General features: G+C 45.1%; 1 protein-coding gene across 3 annotated transcripts in view; it reads right to left on the bottom strand.

The window, feature by feature from the left end:
- clcn2a (chloride channel, voltage-sensitive 2a) overlaps positions 1-23,464 on the bottom strand; it is a 36,832-nt gene that overhangs the window by 2,596 nt on the left and 10,772 nt on the right. Inside the window, exons 2-25 of one of the 3 annotated variants that reach the window (XM_036554207.1) lie at positions 22,776-22,893; positions 15,831-15,962; positions 14,577-14,705; positions 14,255-14,388; positions 14,055-14,132; positions 13,364-13,387; positions 11,330-11,408; positions 11,016-11,141; positions 10,558-10,642; positions 9,980-10,081; positions 9,676-9,760; positions 8,603-8,758; positions 8,377-8,446; positions 7,990-8,100; positions 4,766-4,979; positions 3,869-4,002; positions 2,285-2,475; positions 2,130-2,186; positions 1,955-2,011; positions 1,710-1,803; positions 1,578-1,624; positions 1,263-1,325; positions 541-579; positions 143-247 (exon numbers count right to left, since the gene is read on the bottom strand). In XM_036554207.1, the coding sequence (XP_036410100.1) occupies positions 143-247; positions 541-579; positions 1,263-1,325; positions 1,578-1,624; positions 1,710-1,803; positions 1,955-2,011; positions 2,130-2,186; positions 2,285-2,475; positions 3,869-4,002; positions 4,766-4,979; positions 7,990-8,100; positions 8,377-8,446; positions 8,603-8,758; positions 9,676-9,760; positions 9,980-10,081; positions 10,558-10,642; positions 11,016-11,141; positions 11,330-11,408; positions 13,364-13,387; positions 14,055-14,132; positions 14,255-14,388; positions 14,577-14,705; positions 15,831-15,962; positions 22,776-22,893 (2,430 nt within the window). The remainder of the gene's footprint in view (positions 1-142; positions 248-540; positions 580-1,262; positions 1,326-1,577; positions 1,625-1,709; positions 1,804-1,954; positions 2,012-2,129; positions 2,187-2,284; positions 2,476-3,868; positions 4,003-4,765; positions 4,980-7,989; positions 8,101-8,376; positions 8,447-8,602; positions 8,759-9,675; positions 9,761-9,979; positions 10,082-10,557; positions 10,643-11,015; positions 11,142-11,329; positions 11,409-13,363; positions 13,388-14,054; positions 14,133-14,254; positions 14,389-14,576; positions 14,706-15,830; positions 15,963-22,775; positions 22,894-23,464) is intronic. The other 2 variants (XM_036554208.1, XM_036554209.1) reach the window with 2 other exon arrangements.

The raw sequence follows: 23,464 nt of genomic DNA, 5'->3' as shown, positions 1-23,464 counted from the left end.
CTCACTGCTGTCTCCTGACAACCGAGCCAGAGGGAGCACCGAGTTTGTTTATATTGATAATTTATGCTCATGTCTTCGCTTGTCAGACAGGTACACGGACGTATCGGACAGGTAGACAGAGGAAACGGAGAGGTGGCAGCACCTTGTGCAGTGATGTACGCTCCACCAGCTGGAAGGGGGCAGGGTCGATCTTGCAGTTGTTAAAGTTGACGGGCTCTGACAGCTGCTGTTCTTCCCACTCAGCGATCTACAGGAAGAAGACCCGGAGCCAAGTCGCTCATTCCAACGAACGGCTCAGCAACACTCTACTGAGGTGATAACTGACCAGTGTTGAGCCAATGACTGCTCATTGATTACTCAGCTGAGGCTGTGACTACATCTTGAGAAGATGATGAGGAAAAACTGACTAGAGGTGACAGATGGACAGCTCAGGGGCTATAGCACACACAAGGAAGGACAAGGACCATGTTAGGGAGGGGGACAGTACACACTGACCCCTGAGGTGGGGGGGGGGGCAGCACAGATAAAATTCAGATTCACCTCTGCCTTGGTCATGTCATCCTCCACATCTGAGACATCCTGCAAAAAAAGGAGGGGGGGGTCACACTCAGGCATGCAGGAAACACACAAGCACACAAAATAGGAACACAAACACCATGAAATAAACTTCATGAATAAAACAGGTAGGCCCTGGATCATCTTCAAAAAAAAAGCACAAAAGCCAGAAAGAGAAAGGGAGGGAATGTAGTTGGATATTTCCCAGTGAGAGAGAACAGATATCATTTACAGGTCATAAATATTTCACATCAGAGAAATCAGCCACACAGTTTTTGTGCCAGATAGGAGAGGGAGAGGGAGCACAGAGGCTGAGCTTGGCAAATTGAAAGGATTGTTCTGTTTTCACATTTTGCTATGAGTGTGTTCAGAAAGTCTTCAAAGCATTTGGTGAATATCTTTGCATATCGAAAGCATTTCAGGTCAAACTAATAGCCTCCAGAATTGTTTTGGAATGAAATAGAATCAGAGCCGTTGAGTTGTGTTAGTTCAACCAATATAGCCCTTGATGAATACATTTTCTGGCATTGCTAAACATACCTAAACAAACAATTTATCAGTTTATTGCAATATATTTTCTGCATAACATACACACACACACACACACACACATTCAAATACACAAGCTCATATAGTCACACACTCACACCCAAGATATTGTCCAGACGGAGATGCCCTCTGATTGGACAGTTTCTGGAGACTCTTACCGCAGTGGATATCCTCACTCTCTTTGGCCTCCTGCTCTCAGGAGCTACAGAACCACAGTTGTTCTTCCAGAAAAACAGAGAAGGAGAAACGGAAAACAAATATCAGGTCACCAGCGCAGTACTGAGGTAACACATCTTCTGACATCCCCAAAACTCTCACACACAACACAGCGCACGCCCTGCACGACTTGGCTTCACGATGCAGGAACTACAGGGGCCGCTATGAGTGTTAGCTCCTGTGAGATTGGAGTTGCAGACGCATTGCATTGTGGGAGGTGGCACCTGTGCATGTGGGAGCTTGAGCATCTGTCTCACCTCCACAGGCCCCTTCTGCAGGTTAGCACGAGCACTCCTCAAAGCACCTGTGAGGACAGACAGGGTGTGAGTGTGTCTGCGAGTGCGTGTAAGCGTATCTCTGCGAATATGTGTGTGGGGTAGAGTACATACAAGATGATGTCTCCATGTCTGTGATGGTGGGTTCTCTCTTCAGGACAGATTTTAGAGGCTTCTGGGAGCTGAGAGAAGACCTCTCTGTAGAGATCTATGGAGGAAAACTGTTATTACACACTTGATCTCATACACTCACTCATATATACACACTCAAACACAGTCAGGTACCTAGACCTACACAGACACACATGTACACCCACACGCATGCACACACACACTTATACAACCAGTCCTTTGCTCACCAGATAGTGGACCTCCTGGTCATCTTCTAGGAGGGTCTCTTGGCTGTGGATCTGCTCCTGCATGGAAAGGTGGCTTACACACACCTATACACCTACATACACACATGTACACCCACACGCACACAAATGTACACACACACACACACTCACGCACCCTGACCTGTCCCTTGCTCACCAGGTAGCGGACCTCCTGGTCATCCTCCAGCAGGGTCTCCTGGCTGTGGGTCTGCTCCTGCATGGAAAGGTGGCTTACACACACCTATACACCTACATACACACACGTACACCCACACACACACACTCACGCACCCTGACCTGTCCCTTGCTCACCAGGTAGCGGACCTCCTGGTCATCCTCCAATAGGGTCTCCTGGCTGTGGGTCTGCTCCTGCATGGAAAGGCAGCTGCGGGTGTCCTTGGCGCGCTCCCTCAGGTACTCCATCCTCCGCGGGCAGCCCAGCTGCTGGGAGAGCAGCGACTGCAACTGAGAGCGCTCGATAGAGCCCAGGAGGATCATCGATTCTGCGGGGGGGGGGGAGAACACTATGTCTGTCACTGGGGAAGAGATGTATTATGGGACTGTGTATCACAGCAAGAGTGATGCATTATGGGGCTAGGTCTGTCACAGGGAGAGAGGTGCATTTTGGGAGTTAATTGGGCTGCTTATGACTAGGGCTTACATTTTTCAGTTTCATCCAAAAATAAGCGAAATTCATACCCAGCGGCCTGATTCAATCATTTATTTTAACCAGTAGCATGCAAGCAACATGTGGTACCTTTCAAACGTGCACAGCCTGCTTCAGTTCTGAGAAAACCACACTCACTCTTAAAGCTTCTGGATTACTTTTTGTTTGCAAGTGCAAATGCAGACTGTATTGTGTTGACCATGGCCTACCATAGGGCATACAACATTTGAGGAAAAAGAACAGCTGGAATGAGGTACAAGGCAATAACCGTACTGTAATTATGTCAAATATCATATGACATCAAGCTCCTGTTCATTGCAGATACCACTTTCCAAAACTGTTAGTACATTACATTTATTAATTTTGTCATGGTCATTATTACCAGTTTGTTGGAGTGTTGGCACATTTGTTTTGATTTTGTTCTTTGTATAAAACTGACAAAAATGGGCACATTAGAATCATTGTTTGTTTTTCTTAAAACAATGATAACTTATTTTAGCAAATAATTAATAAGTACCAAAGTACCTGAAAATTCCCCTCACTAAGGGACAAATTAAACTGCAAAATGAAAGCCATAATTTTCGATACACCCGGCTAGAGCTGACACCTGCCACTCACCGTGGGGGACCAAGGACCAGGGACATGATTTGCCACATAGCAGGGGAAAATATGAGCAATCTGTGACACAAACAACTAGGACAATGTGAACAGTGTGTGAGTGGGAGGTGGCTGAATGTGTGTGCATATGAGTTTTAGAGTGAATCTGAGAGTGTACATTGTGCGCATGTATATTTGACTGTGTGTATATGTTTCAGTGTGAATATGTGCCTTTACCTCATGCTCATTGTACAACAGCTGTATATAACACAGTGCAATAGTTGTATATAACTAATAGCTGTACAGATCCACAGCCTGCACTCATATATATTTTCACCCATGTCCTTGGCGCAGTAGCTGTACATATAAACCTCATCCATTCCATCCTTTTTCCATGTATGTGTCCTGCACTGCTGTTGTTGTTTGTTGTATCACCACTGTTGTTTGGTATTTGTTGTTGTCACCTTGACGTTGTATAAAAGCACTACGAGAGACACTGGAACCGGAGTCAAATTCCTTGTATGTGCAGAAGCATCCGTGGCCAATAAAGTCTGATTCTGATTCTATGTGTGTTATTCCATGTCTGTTATTTCCTCTCTCACGGCACAGGTCACCCCCCCTCCCGGACCCACCGGCCGACTCCACCAGCGCCAGGGTCTTGAGGTGCCCCGTCATGAGTGCATCCTGCAGGTCCCTGTAGCAGCAGTTGAGGGTGATGTAACGCACGTCCTGAACCATAATGTCCTCCACGCGGATACTGTACCTCCTGAGAGAGGGGGAAATGAGGGAAGCGTGGGGGGGGGGGGGGGGGGGGGGTGAAAGAGAGAGAGTGAGGAGGAGGGGAAGGGATGGGGAGAGCTGTGCCCCATACAGACACGCGTTTACCCCCCTCCCCTTCCAACATGTTCCTGACCAATTTAACACATTTTCTGCTCTTTAGGTACTCACAGTGCGGCACAAACAACAAACAGATGTGTCCTAACATTCTGCACTTACAGATGAATGTTTAAATTAGAGGAGCAGGAAGTGAGAGCTGCAGACTAGTCTGGAGGGCTGCAGGCTCCGCCAGCGAACGCTGGAGGAGCAAATAATTTGTTTACTTAATTGACCCTAAATCATCCGCTGATTGACCTTGAGGCTGAGGTAATTACGCATCAACACAAGCACACAGACGTACACACACTTAAGGAGAGAGAGAGATAGATGGAAAAGGAGAAGAGAGACAGGGAGAGGGAGAGAGGGGGAGGTAGAGAGAGGGAGAATAGGGAAGAGGTGAGAGCGGGAATGTATTAAGAGACAGAGGGATTGAAAGAGAAAGGGATGCAGAGAGAAATAGAAAGAGAATAAAGGAGAAGAGAGAGAGGGGAATGAAAAAGGGATGCAGAAAAAGGGATGCAGAGACAGAGACAGAGAGAGAGAGACAGAGAGAGAGAGAACAGATGAGAGGAAAGAGAATGGAATGCATTGAAAGAGAGAGAGGGACTGAGAGGCAGAGAGAGAAAGAGACAGAGAGAGAGAGACAGACTCACTCGTGGTGGCCCCAGCCCAGCTCAGGGAGGTAGGGCAGCTTCTTGATGCGGATGATGGAGTCATACAGGGAGGGCTGGAGGCTCTGGGCGACCGCGTTGGCCAGGATCACCGCAATCATCACCGGCAGGATGTGCGAGATCTGGCCGGTCAGCTCAAACACGATCACCGCTGTGGAGACCGTGTGGGTGACCGCTCCAGACAGGGCTGCAGCACCTGGGCCAGGTAGAGGTAGAGGGATTTGTTGTTACCCCTCTGTCCCTCGAAGCAGGGGTCCACTCAGAGGGACTAAGCACACAGCACAGAAAAGAGCTCCTGCCATCCGATTCGTAATTATAACCGAATGGGTTATGTGACATCCAGCCAGTGATCTAGTCTGTCACTACATTGCTTTGCTCCCCAGCTTACCTGATCCACGGTAATGTTTGGCCACAGCGAATGGACAGCCAGGCTCTACACATCAAGGTGTATGAAGAGAGAAACCCTTTAGCGACAGGCAGAGCTCAACTGTAGCATTTAGTTTACAAAAGAGGCATCTAATCCAATTACGGCTCTTCCGTTTAACCTCCAATTCTTTAACAGTAAATCAATGACAATGTTCAAAATCCCTGTGATCGCAACTCCTATGGCAATTCCACCGAAGTGGGGTGTCATTAGTGCCACGTCGGGTGTGCATCTCCACCACTGGAACAGAGTAAAATTATAATGAGCACGACATCTCATTAAAATTTAAAGCTAAGTGGCACTGAGAATAAAGAACAGGACACCTTAATAAATAAAGATCTGTTGGTGTGGCTGTTTGAAAGAGGGAGACAGGAACAGAGAGAGAGAGAGAGAGAGAGAGAGAGAGAGAGAGAGAGAGAGGCAGGAACAGAGACAAGAACAGAGACAGAAAGAGAGAAAGAGGAACACAGAGAGAGAGATAGGAACAGAGAGAGAAAGGGAGTGAGTGAGAGAGCTGGAGAGAGAGAAAGAGATAGGAACAGACAGAGAGGATAAGGAGATGTTACACAAGGGAGAGAAATAAAAAATAGAAAATCAAGGAGAGGATGGGGGAGTAGGCCAGATGGCGTATTGAGTGTGTGGGATTGAGCACACAGCACTCCCAATATGTATCGGGTTATTAATAATGCGTGGCACAGTACCTCTGACACAGCGTGGATGGTTATTAATAACCCTGTCAGCTTTTTAATGAGTAGATGAGAGGCCCCTGAGAGGCTGCGTGGGATGTGGGCGTGTTTGTAAATGCTAATGCTAGTGCTAACACTGATAACTCCCACCACCACAGGAGCGCACTCCCGGTGACCTCAGACTTGCCCTTTTGCTTGGAACATCCGTCACTCCACATCCGAGCAGACATTAAAGCAGGCCTGGCGCCATGGAGTGCACGGCCAGGCGATGAAATCAGGTTCTGTGTCTGACCAATTAAGTCAGCATTAAGGCGTCAACTTTCCTCATGACCCATAAAATACTGAAATCACATCGAAAAAGAAATGTGGTTGTGTCTAATTTGGGGTAGTAACTTCACTTGACTGCTGCCATTGCTGTTCCCTCCTCAATACAAAAAATGTACTGTGTAGCATAATGGTAGGGAACAGGACTCATAACTGAAAGGTTGCCAGTTTGGTTTCCCACTGGGACACTGCTGTTGTACCCTTGGGCAAGGTACTTAACCCAAAAATGCCTCAGTAAATATCCAGCTGCATAAATGGGTAATGCAAAAAAACTGTAACCTATAAGTCGCTCTGGATAAGAGCGTCTGCTAAATGCAAATAAAGTAATGTAGTGAATTCAGGGGAACCACTAGAGAGCAGGCAGCAATTTGCAACATCATTCAGAAACGGATGAATTGTTCAGCGCTGGAATACTTAACACATCATGTCATTTTTTGTAGCTGCACACATTGATCAGAATGTGGCTAAGATTATGAATAGTGGAATAAAAACATGTTATTGTACCTCAGGTTTTGTGGATTTATCTGCATGTGGAAAAATGGTCCACCATAAAGACAAAGGCATAGCATGGCATGTGTGGCACATAAAAAAGGTTGCTGGTTTGATTCGCTGCTCAGGCACTGCTGCTGTACCCTTTGGCAAGGTACTTAACCCAGAATTGCCTCAATATCCAGCTGTATCAATGGGTAACATGTATACAGTAGTTGTAACCTTATTTAAGTCACTCTGGATAAGAGCGTCTGCTAAATGACGTAATATGACGTAAACAATGTAATGTAATGCAATGCTAAGGCCCTTCTGTTGCGTAAGCTGCAGTGAAACATGCATTTATGTTTAGGGCTTCAAATGCAACTTGTAAAAATACTTTTACCACTGAAAAATTCCTCTCAGAGCACAGGCAGAGCACACACGAAAACCCCACTCACTCCCTTTGGCCTTTTAGAGAGACCTCACCTGGAAATTTCACCAGGAGTGGTAAGGCAGGGTGCCAAGACCTGCTTTACTATTCAGCATTTTGATCTATGAAACGGTTGTCTAATTAGCTGAGATATTATCACAAGTTTAAGTGTTTACTGGTTGTAAGTATTTCAGGCTACCTGTTTTAACAATCGTCCAATCCCTAAGCAGCAAATGATCATGTTTTAATGGAGGAATGGAAATATACTCTCTGAAACTGGGTATCACATTGTTTGCTATTACTTTGACTTCTTTTATTTTGTTCTCTGTATTCTAAATAACCAACTGCTCAGTGTGAGCCATGCAACTCAGCATTTTATGAAAATGTAAAAATGATGTGATTAAATGCTGAAATCATAGTGACTCTTGCCCTCTGGCTACATAGCAAGCCATTTAGATCACCAGCTAGATGTTCCCATTAAATAGCAAAGAGATATGTAGCAAAGCTACCCAGCTGACACATCGATGGCATATATCATGTGGCTAACACGGTACAATTTAAGATGAATTTCAGTTACTGTGAGTCATGTTCCCTTACAGTGTGCATTACATTAACATTTTCTATGAAGGAACCAACATAAAAATACATAATTCCAGGTTTGTGTGCCATGATAATGTCAGTTATGACATCAAATCTACGTCACATTAGTCAATGAATGTGTGCATAGTGATTATAAAGGCATTATGTGGTGGTGATGTATGAGTCTTTTATAGAAGGTTTTATTGACATGGCTGGCAGAATCCCAGAATGACAGGAGAGCTTTATTACGTTACAGACAGACGTTAGACAGGAGGGGAGGCAGGAGCAGACTCACCCACAACAGCATACCCGCCAGGCACAATGGGGTAGATGCTGCCGTCAGAGTGGATGCCATCAGGGAACCAGGTTGCCATGATCTCCCCCACCAGACGCCCAAACGCAGCACCTGCAAACACATACACTTAAGGTTCATTGCGTGTGCACACGCGCACGCACTTACACACACACACACACACACACATTCACACGTACACGTACACACATGCACACACACATGCGCACGCACACACACATGCACACACACACGCACACACACACACACACACACACACGTATACATACACACACTCATGCTCAATGCTCATATTGCATGTATATATATTCACATTCAGAGCCCATCTCACATACACATTCATACCCATTGTCCATCTCACACACACACCTATGAGGAAGACTGGCATGAAGGCTCCACATGGCACTGGCATTGTGGTTGCCAGAGCTGACATCCAGAACTAAGAATAGAAAGAGAGACAGAGAGAGAAAGAGAGAGAGGAGGGTGAGAAGTAAGCATACCAAGTGGAGTAACAGCTGTTACAAATTCAGAAAACCTGTTACAGGAGCAGCATCAGACTCCCTGGGCATGCGAGGACGAGGATGAAGAGCCCTACCTTCATGATGATGAAAAGCATGAGGGTGATGAAGACGTTGACCTGCGGGTGCTTCCAGGCATGGGCGTGGCCGACGTAGTCAAACTCGTCCGCCACGCCTTGCTTGGTCCAGGTGCGGTTGTCCAGCAGAGCCACTAGCGACTCATACTGGGTTAGCTGAGGGGGAGGGAAAGGACACAGCATATGAGTATGGTGACTACATTTCCCAGGATGCATTGCTTCAGCTGTAGGCATGTCCCTTCACTGATTGGCCCTCTGTCCCTTGTTTGTATAGCTTTGGGTGACACCTGAGTAATGGATTCAAAGTGGCAACAAAGAGTACTTCAATCACTGTCTCATACAGGCTGTGCAACAGCATTCTCACCATCTTTAAAAAGGTCAGCCTGAGTTTAGAGTGACCATCAGTGCAGAGGAGAGAAGATACACTTCAGTAAAACATAAGGCGTGCTTGATATTCCTGGACACAGCTGCAGAGTGTGAACCTGGTTGACAGCCTAATGAAACACATGTTATTCAGTTGTTTAGGTGAGTAACACAAGGAGCTGAGTCACTTGTTTATTAAAGAGAGAGACAGAGAGAGGGATGGAGGCATATAGAGAGGGGTAGAGAGGAAAGAAGAGAGTGAGTAATAGATACAAACAGGGAAATGGAGCGAGGAGAGTAAAGAGGGCAGAACCCGACACTTTCTAAATACAATTAAATTACAGGACTGCGGTCCGGAGCGCAGCTGAGATAAAATAAGGTACTTCCTGTCAGAGAACAGAGTGCTATTTAGAGAATAAAGCACTACAGGAGAGCCGGCGAGAGGCCCCGCGTCAGAGTAAACCGCAGGGTTTTCTGCTCATTAGACAGGCGAGGCGAGCGGGAGCAGCGGTGCTTCCTCACTCCACCGGGCCATCCGATCACCACAGGAGCACAGCCAGACCAGGAGAGCAATGGAGAACCCCAAATACCCTCCAGCATGTTGCTTTTCCTGACAGACACAGAGGCATGTACATCCAGACAGACGGACAGACTGACAGACAGAGGGACAGACTCACGAGAGGGTTGGAATCAAGTTTTGTCTCTCTCACCTGTCCGGCCATGAACTGTCCGAACCCAGGGGGGAAGGTCAGAGTGGACACCAGCAGAGTGACAACGGCTGGGAACAGTAGCCGGCTGGAAGGGAGGGATGAACAACGAAATCACGACACTTTCATACTGAAATCATAATCTTTATGAGAATGTGTTTGAGGGTGTCTGTATTTGTTTGCGTGTATATATCTGCATGTCTGTGTGGCCTATGTATGTGTATCTATGTCTGTGCACACATGCGTGTGTATTCATATCTATGTGTGTGTGTGTGTCTCATGTATCTGTGTGTCTGTTTGAACTCACTTCTTCATAAGGACCTTGCTGACGGTTTTCTGCTGCTGAATGAACTGGTCAATCAGTCTGTTCAAGTAGACAAACAGCGCCCCCCCAAATCCACTCACAATCCTGAGGGTGAGAGGGAGAGAGAAGGAACCTTGTAGATGCTGACCCTACATAACCCTAAACACAAATATTGACAGAGTACATATAGACTCAGAACAAAAAAAAAAACCTTAACATAGTGCAGACTCAGTGACCTCAGCCTGGCAACTAAAAAGGGAAGGTGTCTGTTTTTGGAGAGAAACTGAACAGATTGTTTCTTTCTTTTCATCCTTATTTTGGGAAATCTGTATTATCCTTTAGTAATAATCTGTCACAGCGCTGCTGTTCATTCTAAATCCACGGCAATGCTGCATGGTTATGGTTATGTCAATAAAGCACATTCCAATTTGATTTTGAGAGAGAGAGAGAGACTGTCATGTCCAGGGCACCTGCAGGTTCGGACTGAGAACGTAATGGTGAGGTTCAGATACATGAGAGCTCAGAAAACTGGCCCAGGAACAGGGCAAGCACATTAAGCTGTTTTAATATGGTGCACCCACCCGAGCACAGCAAAGGCTGGGAGCTCCTGCAGGTCGAAGGGGAAGTCCAAGCGGAAGCGTGTTTTAAACAGGGCGGTGATTGTCTCTGCAAGCAAAGAGATGCACACACACAAGGATTCACAAAATGTAGAACACAACATCTCATTTACACAGAATACACTCTACTCTCTACACATCTCTTCTTATTTCAGCAGTGTAGTATTGTGGTAAAGAGCACTGGCTTTGGCCCAGGGGTTACTGGTTCGATTCCCTGCTAGGGCACTGCTGTTGTAGCCTTGGCCAAGGTACTTTACCTCTTACCACTTTCTAACTGTATAAATTGATATCATGTAAAAACTGTAACCCACATAGGTTGCTTTGGGTAGGAGTGTCTGCTAAGCAACTAAATGTAAATTTCATTTATCACAATATTACTGAAACACGCACACACACATGTGCAGACATGCACAGTGACTCACCCTCTTCATGGTTCCACACGGCCAGCACTCTGAAGATGAAGGCACTGAAAGTGGCTGCAAAGAAGCCCCTCCAGTAGTTCCTCACAGCAAAGAAGGTGGAGGTTACCTCTATGCTGAAGAGTACACCTGCAAACACACACATACACGCACACACACACACACACACACGCGCACAGACACACACACACACACACACACACACACACACACACATACACATAGTAACACACTTGTGCACATACACACCCAGTGAGAGGGCCTTTGGTGTCACTGGTACAGGGGAAATGGCCACCTCCTGTTCGGTTTGGACTCACCTCCAATGGGAGCAGCAAAGCAGCAGCCCACCCCGACTGCGCAGGCGGCCGACAGCATCTCGATGTTTCGCAGCTCGTTCTGCAACGGCAACGAGAACACGACAAGAGGGCCAACTGAACCCCGCAGAAGGCTGTGTGGAGATATAATGGGAAGGTGTGGAATGTTGGGATGGAATTCTGGGAAGGGATGGAACAGTGGAGGTGGAATCATGGGAACAAAAGGAATGTTGTGGGAATCCTGAGAAGGGATAAAACACCACAGAATCTACAGGAGGGAAAACCATAGATTTTGGATGGCAGGTAGGCCATCAGGTGAGTTTTGGGTGGGCAAGGCATAAACCATACATGTACAGCACCGAGACTCAGAATGACCACAAAGACCCTTTGGTCTGACTGATAACAAATGCTTAATCTATGATTTAACATCATTTGAACACACACAATTAAGACACAACTTTATACTGGCACACAATAAATGGACCAGCTATTATCCTTATATTGTCTTCCTTATTATATTCTTCTTCAGCTTCTTCTGCTTCTCTGCTGCATAACAGTATCACAAAATGTCTAGTATACCTTTCACCATTGGTTTCTCATATTCTGGAAATAACCATTTCTGTTCATCGTAGCCAATTCCAAGTTAAAGACAATATTAATACTTGGACCTGGTGTCTTTCTTCGCCTCACAACAGATCTAGGATCAACTTCAGCATCCACAATCCTTACCCTAAAGATTTACAGTGTTAAATGTTAAATGTTGATTCGGATGTGTGCAATGTTTTGATCTGTGTAGACCTTGATCACCTGAATACCAAGTTTTGGGTTGAAGAAAAAAATAAATTTGAGTTCAGATCTGTAAACGTAATGAAACAGGCCCAGTCTCTTTGACAATTTCAGAAATGAATTTCGCAATTTCCTTGTTCGCTGACTACTCCAACCAAAATTTTGCTTTTGCAAATACGAAGAAAACCACTGATGTGGTCATGAATTTTATAAACTGTGAGGATGGAAATTTCAACAGAGCTAGACAGTCTACATTTTCGGCACTGGCAAGCCGGTTCAATAGAGTGAAATTTCTTTAGGTCAAAGTGAGACATTACTAGCTCAGTGTCCTTACCCTGTGCAATGCATGATTTGAGCAAGATTTATTGAATGTTTTTTCATGTCTTTTTCTTACCAGGGATTGGCTTGTTATTATTCTTCTGTTATTGGCTTGTGATTGTTCCTAATTCTTTCAGGACTGCTGAAGCATACCACTCAGAAAATGAAAAGAAAAATGAAAATATTTCCAATTGAGTTTTAAAGCACGATTTAATGATTAGGACTAATTGAAGATCACAGAGTGATGCCAATGAGGCATAACTTCTAAATCTGCTGATAATATAGACACATGCATGAAGTCACTCAATTTACATTGTATGAAAACATTTCAGTTGGAGTAGAGAATGTACAGAAATTAATATTTATTTGAAGTAAAGTGTTTTGAGGAACTATGTTCCCCACATAACAGGAATTGTGGCTTCATTTTGAATAAGTTATTTATATTAAACCAATTTTTTGCTTTTAAAGACTTATGGAGAATGTTTTTGTGTTGTTGTTGTTGTGTATGTAAGTAACTTGGTGTCTTTGTATGCTGACAGTGTTCTTTTGTGGAGATTCTATTTATGGATCAGACATTTGACTTGGTGTTGTTAACATTGAAAATTCTGTCCTTTTCAAAGCTGAGAGTGCTGCATTTTGCTGTCTCATCACTAAGGATGCATGAAGGGGGGGGGGGGGTGACTACAGAGAACAGCACTTAACAAAAAGACAGGACATCTAGAGCCTGTAGCTATGGACACACAGAGGGAACACTAACCTGACAGCTTCCATCCTGTGCAATGGTCTCTGGAAATGTTTGGTATGTATGGAATGGAATTCTGGAAAGGGGTAGAATGTTGGGGTAGGTCACCAGCGTGAAATGAGACTGACTTCTGAAATGGGGTCCCAGGACAGGTAATGATGATAGCTTGAATCTTGCATCTCGCTGCCTACCTTGTTTGCTTCAAAAGGCTCCTCCTTTGGCAGCAGGACAGAGAGAAAACACAGAGCAAATTATATTCTCCATAGTAACTGTCCTGCAGCTGACATTCTTCTTTGGGAACAGCATAGCTGCCATCACCCATTGTCGTAAAACTACATTCCACACGGTAGTACACATCACGTTTTAAAATATCTACTATGTCCTTTGAGCTATGCTGTGAAATATATTTTTATTATATGTTCAAGACAAAAAAATTCTGTACACAAAGCGTAATAACTGATATATTTATGCTTAAATTCTTGAAATTTGTTTCTTAGACAGATATAAATAGTTGATGTTTATGTGTGAATTTTTAATTAAAAAATAGTTTTTGACTACTTTAAAGAATCTAAAATATAAGATTTTGAATAATCAATATAAGTTTTTATTTGTTTGACATTTTTGGCCATTGCATAATTCCATTTGTGTTATTTCATAGTTTTCATGTCTTTACTATTATTCTAAAATGTGGAAAATAGTAAAAATAAAGAAAAACTCTTCTATGAGTAGGTGTGTCCAAACTGACTGGTACTGTATATGCAGTGTATGTTTATCTTGTGGTGTGGATAGCGGTAACGTAACTACAGGTGTGTACTTCACAGGCAGGACAGGTGTTCATCTGATGTTGAAGTGGGGTGTGGGGTGTATACAAAAATCTCTCACCATGTAGACCCCACCGAACAGTGCCATGAACTTGCTCAACAATGCAGCGCACAAGCTAGCAACGTGAACAAAGGGACCCTACAAAGAGGAAGAAACCAGGGAGATGGAATTTTACAGATGTCACAACACTGATTTAACCATTCTGAGTTGAGGCTTATGTCAGTTACATCTGAACGTAGGCTGGAAGTGAGGTCTCGCACCTCCTTCCCCAGGGGCATTCCGCTGCCCAGGGCGCAGGTCAGGCCGATGACTTTAGCCACGAAGGTTTTGAAGGTGAGGTATTCTTTCAGCACCACACCCCGAAGAATGGTCTTCATCTCCGGTATCCCCGAACCTGAGGAAGAGGAGGGGGCAAGAAGAACAGGAGGGTGAAGGAGACATGCACTGCTGTGTGTATGCGCGAGAGAGTGAGACAGGATGTGTGTGTGTGAGAGCTTGTGAGAATATGTATATGTGTGTGTGTGTGTGTGTGCGTGTGTGTGTGTGTGTGTGAGTGTGTGATTGGTTGTGACTGTGTCTCACCCACAGCTTGTGGAGCCAGTATCTGGGTAAATCCAGCAGAGAAGGTGATGAGAACCACAGGGTATGTGACCCAGGCCAGGTACTGCAGGAACACATTATTGTCCAGACCCCCGTACATCCACTTTTGTGCTGTAGAGACACAAGGTGCAATTGGGCGACATTTCCATCTCGCTTGACCAATTACAGGCCTTCACACTGCAGCACAGACAACCCTCCCCAGCTCTCCGCCCCATGACAGTTCACCCTATTCCTCACATAACGAGGTGACTGAATCATCGGTAGAACAAAGGGTTATACAGCATATTCCGTTCTGAGTGGAATGAAAACCCTCTCACAATGATTTCCGTGTGTCATCTGTCAAAAAGTAAAAGAGCTGAGAACAGACAATAAATGCGATTTGACCAGAACACCACTCGCTTACCTTATTACTCACAGTACTTTTAACAAGGAAGAGATGTCATTATCTTCTCCTAGAAGAAACGGTTTCAAAGCCATTTGCACAAAATTACCAGCATAATGCCGAATGTAAAAACGCCAGGACCCCCCGCTGATGATTAAACTCTCTTATTTTCAGAGTTTGGGCTTTCACAAGTTTCTTCCCTCAGTGGCCCCACGGCTGTGAGTGTGTGTGAGTCCGTACTGTGAGTGTGTGTGAGCGTGTGTGAGTGAGTTCACACTGTGAATGGGTGTGAGTGAGTGCACATTGTAAGTGTGTGTTAGTGAGTGTACATTGTGAGTGTGTGCAAGTCCACACTGTGAATGTGTGTGAGTGAGTACATACTATCAGAGTGTATAAGTGAGTCCACAACATGAATGTGTAAGTGACTCCAACATTGAACATGTGTAATTTCGCATGATGAATGTGCGTGAGTGAGTCCACATTATGAATGTGTGTGAGTGAGTCTTTGCTGAGAGTGTGTGTGAGAGTTCATTCTGTAAATGTACGTGAGCAAATCCACCACTTAAGCAAACAATAGCTAAAATTTTAAACTTTATGTCTTCACTACCCTGAACCATCCCAGTTTCAGGTCTGCAGTGAGTGTGGTTAAGCACCACACTACAGTTACAGACCTAAGAGGTAAAGGACAGCTCACCCCAGACTAGCGCACACCCCCTTTGAAACGTCAGAAAATAAAATCTAACCCCTGGCAGTGCACTCTCTTCCTCCCTCTTTATCCGTTTCCCCTCATCGCTCCTCCCCTTCTCCGCTCTCTCTCATCCCCCCTCCCTCTCCTTCTCCTCCCTCTGGCTCACCTTGCTGGAAGAACGCGATGGCGTAGTCCATGAACCAGCTCACCAGCGCCATCACGAGGCCCAGGAGGATGAGGAAGATCCAGTCCTCGCCCACGCGTGAGATCACGAACCTCTGACAGCGCGATGCGCAGGCTGCATGCGGGGGGAGAGGGGCAGAGCACACGCACAGCACTGTCACACCTGCTCTGCGAGAAACTACATAACCCACAATCCCACAGACAGGGACCGAGCACATTCCCCCAGTTATTCATAAAGGACTTATACAAACAAAATAGCTAGGGCTTTGTCAGTCAAAAGGCAGGGGACTGGACAATGGAATCAACAACTGGTAACTGTTCCAATTTGATTTTGATTTGGTGTTCGATTTGATTGCCTGCTCCATCGGGATGAAGTGTCTTAGAGCAGAATAACAAGAGGATGTGAAGAAAACTGAAGGCATGATGTCAGAGAGTTGAAAATACATGAAGTCACATTTGAACCAGAATCAAATCTATGAAAGAGAGGATGAGAGAAGAATGAAAAGGATGAGAGTGAGGAAAATACGAGATGGAGTGACAGATGAAAAGAGAGATGAAGAGATGCAGATGAAATCAACAAATCATTTACGATACAAAATCACTGACATCAAGAAAATAATAATGATTTCATTCATTAAGTAAACATGTATACGTTGATTTCATACCTTTCAGCTGCAATAAATAATTTTAGTACGAGTTAATAAAACACACAGCTGTTTTTTTTTCATTCTATTAATTGTTTAAGCTCTGGCAATAAATTCGGATATGTCACACCAATAAAGGATTTCAAAATGAAATTGGAAATAATTGGGACGGAGATCGGAGAAAGCAGAGCGGCTTCCCCCTCTCTCCACACAGCCTAAAATTGAATATCTCAGGGGAGACAGATGAGGATGTCAAAACCACATGGCTCAAAGTGTCCAAACATTTTCCCCATTTTTTATATTAAAGATAATAACAGGACATTCTGGGGTGGATGGAGCTGTCAGGGTATGAGTAAGCGATGGGTTTTTAATCACCCGTTCCCCCCCCCCATCCCGCTCCTCTCCTCTCCGCGCTTGTTTGCCTCTCTCCGTCTGCTTAATGAGACGTCCTCCCCTTGCCGTCTGATAGCTGGGGGAGAACTGCGTCTGCTTAATCAAAACTGATATGGCAGCCGGCTCTTTGTACACACTGCCGAACAAGATACTGCCAAGATACCGCGCTGAAAATGTCTCTCCCTGTCTCTCCCTCCTTCCCTTCCTCTCCATCCCTCGCTCCCTTTCTCTCTCGCTCTCTCGGCGGGGACAGCGGAGAGGCCAAGACGCAGTCATGTCGTGTCCTGTGTGCTTGCGTGTGAGGGGACACAGCTGTGCGTGTGTGTGTGTGTGTGTTGGGGAGTGGGGGGGGGGGGGGGTAAGATGTCCATGAGGGATGCTACCTGCTGAGAGGCCCTTTAGCCAGTGATTCCACGGCTGGCTGGGCTGCGTGGGCGATACCGCCAGGTGGCAGGTGTTGCTACCGTATGCTGGATGACACCGCCAGGCGACGCAGCGTTCGGCTTCTGTTCGCCGTACTCAGCTCAAGGTCACATTCCAGAAAAGAAACTACCTCCGACTTTCAGCCAATGACGGTCAGCGAGAAACAATGACACTGACACAGGCTAAATGACAGCCTCCGTCCAAGCAGGGACACAGTTTACCACCATCTTCCTCTGTCTGTTTCGCTGTTTCCCTCCATCTCTCTGGCATGATCGCTGTGTTTGTGTTCATGAGCGCGCGTGAGTGTGTAATGCGTGTCAGCAAGGGTTCGAACCAAATAACACAGACTCAGCGGAAACACACGTCAAATATCTAAACACACAGGCGCAAAATTGCCACTTGATATAACTTAAGACTTGCGCTAATCAGAACTTAAGAGGCTAATCAGAGCAGCATGCGTGTGCGTGTATGAGAGCTTATGCGTCTCAGCCTGATTGCAGCAGGTGCAACGGGCACTTTAAAGTCTTCTCAGCTGACTCAACAGAAATGCACAGCAAATCATCTGCATTTTAAGGTTGGGGAAATCTACTTTCCATTTTTTATCAGTGACATTCGGGGGCTGGTTCATCCCTAAGTGGTCGAGGTGACGAAGGAGATCAAATAAACACAGAAAGTAACAGGCTTCTGTAGCCAGTGATTTTGAAATCATTGAGCCCTCCTTAATTAACACATTAATAATTAACATGCATAGTGAAATAATGAAGGCAGAAAGGCTTCATTTTTTTCCACTCCTGTCAGATGACAAATTTCAATTTTTAAATCAAACACATTTATCTTTTTCATATAATTATGAATGTATTTATTTCTTCATATGGTAATGGTTTAAGATTCCCTTTAATTTACCAACATTCCGAGAGCTAGAAAGAATTCTTAAACTTGTTCAGTTTCGTCAGTGATTATTGGGATTTGGATCTTACAGTGGAGGATCTTTAGCCTGAAATAGGGACTTAACCCTTAATTTTAAAAGTTGGGGCTTTGTAGGTTTAGGATGTTAGGTTTTTTAAATAGGTTGTTTATTGTTCTGCTTGATTGATAAGTGGTTCAAATTAAATACATAGAGAGTGAAAGGAAAGACAGAATTCTCAATCCTGTCCCATTTGGAAAAATACTTCAAAGACAAAAGAGGCAGAAGCACAATATGTCACGGCCTCTCATACCCTTAGAGACAAGTGCAGAAAGCAAAATTATTTGTTGTATTGAATTAATTGCATTTGAATTAGATTTTTTGATTTCTTGATTTTATGTTAACATATATATATTGGTTTTTTCCCTGCTGAATGTGATGATTTTGAGTTAGAATTGGACTGTCTTCCAAAATGCTGGACTAATAAGCATATTTACAGCGTACAAACTTTAAATTGTAAATAATTAATTAACATGTACCCAGAACAAAGGAAACTTTCTAAAGTTAATGGCATAATTAAATCAATATGTGTGCAATACAAATATGGAATACAACTGGGCAAAGCAAGGCAGTGCAACACTATTCAATATCTATACTGATAAATATTTACATCAGAGTTATCAGTATTACTGGGGGAATCCTAAGGCCACAAAAGTTAAGTTCCTACTCTGTACAGGTGCTCTGAACCTATTGTTACCCAGGGGTCTTCAGAGGAACCTAGACCTGCTAGAAAAATACTACCAGAACAGAGCCCTGGCACTAAATTGCAAAAAGAGAAAGATTGTGGTCTTCTAAAAAAAAAAAAAAAAAAAAAAAAAAGCAATATCTCAGGAAATTAGACATTGCTTTAATATGGGTAACACCACCCCACAACAAATATTGAGTCACCGTGGATGGTAAATCAACGTGTGAGGGAGCTTTGCACTGGAATTCAGTGAATTAAATGAAAAAGCCCATAGAGCTTTCTATACAATCAAAAAATGATTGTATAATATATATAGTCCTGTTAATTTTGGTCTAAAATATTTTGATAGAGTAGCTTATGGGAAGTAAAATACATGGTTCACTCAAATAGCAACACAGCATCACATAGGAAAACACCCTGCATGCAATCCTGCATGTAGAATTCAGTTTAAAAAACACTGCAAGTATAGAGCTGTAACTCCTAATAATGCATTCTTAAAGTCTTAGGTAGGCTTAGGTAAATATCCAGTTTACATCAATTCCTGAGAGAGGTGTGCATTTTATAGAACATTTAAAATAACATACTCTTTACAACACAGAGCTCTCCAAACCCAGGAGTGGACACCAGAAACATGTCCCCTTTGTCTGCCGGTCCTGAACCTCACTACACTAACACACACTGACACAAATCAGCTTCAAGCCAGCACTGCTTCACATCGGGCAATTACAGTTAACTAGGTTATAAAACAAATGAAAAACTCCTATCTGGATTATTGCAACAAAGAAACTCAATCCCAAAATAAACATAATCGTAACCAGATCTTACACAGGGAATAAACACTGACAGAGTATCCCCCCACTGTCAGAGGTACAAAGCATGGACGTGACTAAGTGAAGACTCAGTGACCACACCCTTAAGAAAGAAAGACACTTAAGAAAGACAACACAAAGTCACAGTTTGCTAAACAAAGACAGACACAGAAATGCACGTCCTCTCACATAAAAGGAAAGCAGAAAATATTTCAACATAAAAATAGATTTTTTTCAATTTCAGAATAAGTGCAGAATAAATAATAAAATGCAACAAGTCTTTCAAGATCAACAGCCCCACTAGTAGGACAGTATATAGCCACAGCTTGGGGGACAGTGAAAAAACTAACCAGCTCTAACAAATGAATGATCAGACAGACATATATTTCATTCTAGAATTGTATACAATTGATTTCTCTAATTGAATCTTTTTATTCTTACCATGTTTAATCTATGTGAATGTTTAATTCTGCATTTGTAATAAGTTCCTGTTTGTTCTGCATAGTGTACTTTGGCATTATTTATATAATGGGTTTCATTCCACGAAAGCATACTGAATTGAAATGAATTGAATTTTATTTAATTGAACTGTGCAGAACTGAGAGGGTGTGAGAGGGAAGGGTTGGTCACAGGTTGTCGTAGCGATGGGGGGCATGAGATGCACTGCCGGATGCCGTCAAAGGTAAGGGTGGAGGGGCAGACAGTCCTCTGTGTCCCACACTCATCCATGTGCTCCACACAGGAAATGGGACCAGCATATCCTGTCATCTGTCATGTCCTCACCATTTCCATGACGGCTGATTTGCTCGCCCTACTCCCTGCATTTCCTAACTGCAGGGAGAGGCTGGAGGAGTGAAAGGGGGGGTAGGAGGGAAAGAGAAAGAGGGAGAGAAGCAGACAGAGACCAGGGTTTTACTGGCTTCCTGTGCTATGGTCCTGCTGATGTCACACTGATTGGTAGAGTCCTGCTGTGTGGGAGAGCACAATATCGATGTACAGATGCTGTTTATTTCATGTGTAGTACTGTGATGTGTTTTGCATTCTGTGATCTAGTGACTGATATATGGTAGCATACTTGGCTTCCCTTGCTGAGTCAGGTTGCACAAGTTAACTTGGGTTAGGGCTTGAACAGTGGTTATGCTCACAGTCACTGGTCTGGAAGTGTTGTTAGCCTGTTCTGACACTGTTGCTCATTCAGCTTGAATGGATACACTTCTGTTCTTTTGTGCTGGAAGCCGCTCTGGATAAGAGTGTCTGCTAAATGGATGTAATGTAATGTGTTTGTACGGTGCTCTGTTCTGCCCCTCCCTTGCTTTTAAACACTTTAATCATCATCGTTTCCTGGTAGTGTCCGGTGATTTGATTGCATAAACTAGAGAGTGCCTGTGCTTCAGCGCCCCACCCATACCCATCTAGGTCACACACCCTCCCACATGCACCCTGGTCAGATTTCCTTTGACCATAACCATAACCAACCCACCGAATGATCTCTGAGCGCAGCGGTGAAGCCAGCCGTAGGTCAGCATTACCCCTCCGCTCTCGTCTCCATTTACGAAGACTGAGCCCGTCCTCTGCTGGTAAACCAGCGCTACTACATTTTCCCAGCACTTCTGCATTTCTCTTTGCCGTTGGCGACGGCTGAAGCGGAAAAAAGTGACTTTCTCTGTCACCCTCTGTTTCTCTTGCTCTTTCTCCCTTATGTCAGTTCTGCCACCATCTCTCTCCAACTCATTTCTCAAGAAAACAAAGTTTGCAGTTGCTGACCAGTCGGTCGTGCTGGAGAAGGCAGACGAGTTACTGTGGCACACTACGGTGGAGTACACCAAGCAGGGACAGGCCAGACCTATGCTGGAAGTCCACCTTAAATTAATGTAAATTATAGTAGCAATTTCCATGGTGGGCACAAATCTCATTTGGGTCAAAAAGACAGTGTAATTGTACACCTGCCAGGGGTTAAATGCAATTCGGAAACAGATTGGGTCTGTTGTAAGGCGAATCTGGGTGTCGAGTACACCTAAAGTTCACAACACAAATCAATCTGCGAACAACCATCTGGGCCCCCACACTGTCCTTTCTGTCTCGGCGGGGCGTACGTCCTACGGGTCCGGCGAGGAGCGGGCGTGGGACGTGGGCTCAGGCTGTTCTCCGCGGTAACGCAAACCGGAGTTGTCACCGAGCGCCCTGAGGTTTCGAGCAAATGGCGCGTCGCGGACCGCCGTGGAGAACGCGATCAGCGTACACCGACTCATCGCAGCGGCCTGTCAGAGTGTCACTGCCAATGAGCGCTGCCTAGCAACAAGGATTGTTATGTCTTTATTTACACGGACGCACATCGCTCCCACTGGACGCGGGTACAAACTGCGCCGATTTTAGACTTGGTGCAACAGCTGTAGGGGCGGATCAGCCAGTCAGCTGTGGGAACATTGGATTTGGCACCTTGAACCAAGTTTTTTACACCCAGGTGGTGCATGCAGTCTCCGGGGCCCGACCGCCCGGGAGCAGCTGTACACATGTTGGCTGAGCGGATAAAGCGGAACAGGAGAGAGGCACATGAGGTACAAGACCTACAGCAACGTGCCAGAGCACTAACACTGAACTGACAGCAGGGGGTGCTCTATCCACACCAGGGCACAGCGTGAAAAGATTAGACTGAGTTCCATTGTAGGGCTCGCTCCCTACAAAATAAACGACATGACTTCAACAGAGATACCACACAGAAAGCCCACGCTGTTGCTCTTTATATGACTTACATCAGCTAACACCTTTTGCTCACAATCGATTGTGCAAAACAGTAATACAGCTCTGTACCCCAGCTCCGAGTCCTCCCAGTCTCTTCAGATGGACTCTTCTGTATTGCCTTGCACCTGCCGCCCCCCCCCCCCCATTCCATATCTTTCATTCCATGCCCTTCCCTCCCTGCTGCTCCCCTCTACCAAATGCCTGCCCAGCTCGACGGTCATTCAACGGTCATTCAGCGGTCAGTTCGCGGTCGGCCGAGCGGTCAACTCACTCTTGCACTTGACGCAGCAGTTCTCCTTGTGCTCCAGCGGCTCTGCGGTCCGGCTGCGCTCGTTGGCTGGCCTTCGCGTGCCCCCTTCCTCCCGCTCCTGGGTGCACTCTCCATTCATCTGCAGGGAGGGAGAGAAGGAGGGAGGGAAAGAAGGAGGGAGAGGACGAGAGAGGGAGAGAGAGAAGGAGGGGGGAGGGAATGAGAGAGGGAGGGAAGGATGGATAAAGACAGAGAGAAAGTCAGAGAGAGAGAGGGAGGGAAGGAAAGAGGGAAAGAATGAGAGAAGGAATAAAAATACAAGAGAGGGAGGAAAGGCAGGAGGGAGAGAAGAAGGGAGAAAGAAAGAGAGAAAGTGAGAGAGAGAGAGAGAGAGAGAGAGAGAGGGAGGGAGAGAGAGGAAGATTCGTTGCTTGATGCCACTTCCTATTTTAGCAAAATTGCTGTCTGTCACACCATGAGGGAGAGAGAGGGGAGGGAATCAGTAAATACGAATACAACAGAGCCGGGGAGGGTCTCAGTGTCTGTCCCCTTCTCTTTTTTCCCCTCCCCTCTCTCCTCTCGCCTCAGTGACACAGCTGCTCACCAAAGCATGTGCCAAGAGTAAATAAATAAATAAATGAATAAATAAATATGTGATCCGGCTGTCTCCCAGCTGTATTTGTCTCCTTCTCCGTGCGGTGTGACTGCAG

Source organism: Megalops cyprinoides, chromosome 20 (assembly GCF_013368585.1).
Source record: "Megalops cyprinoides isolate fMegCyp1 chromosome 20, fMegCyp1.pri, whole genome shotgun sequence".
NCBI classification, from domain to species: Eukaryota; Metazoa; Chordata; class Actinopteri; order Elopiformes; family Megalopidae; genus Megalops; species Megalops cyprinoides.
The sequence above is the reverse complement of the archived record's forward strand: the minus strand, read 5'-3'. Positions and strand labels throughout refer to the sequence as shown.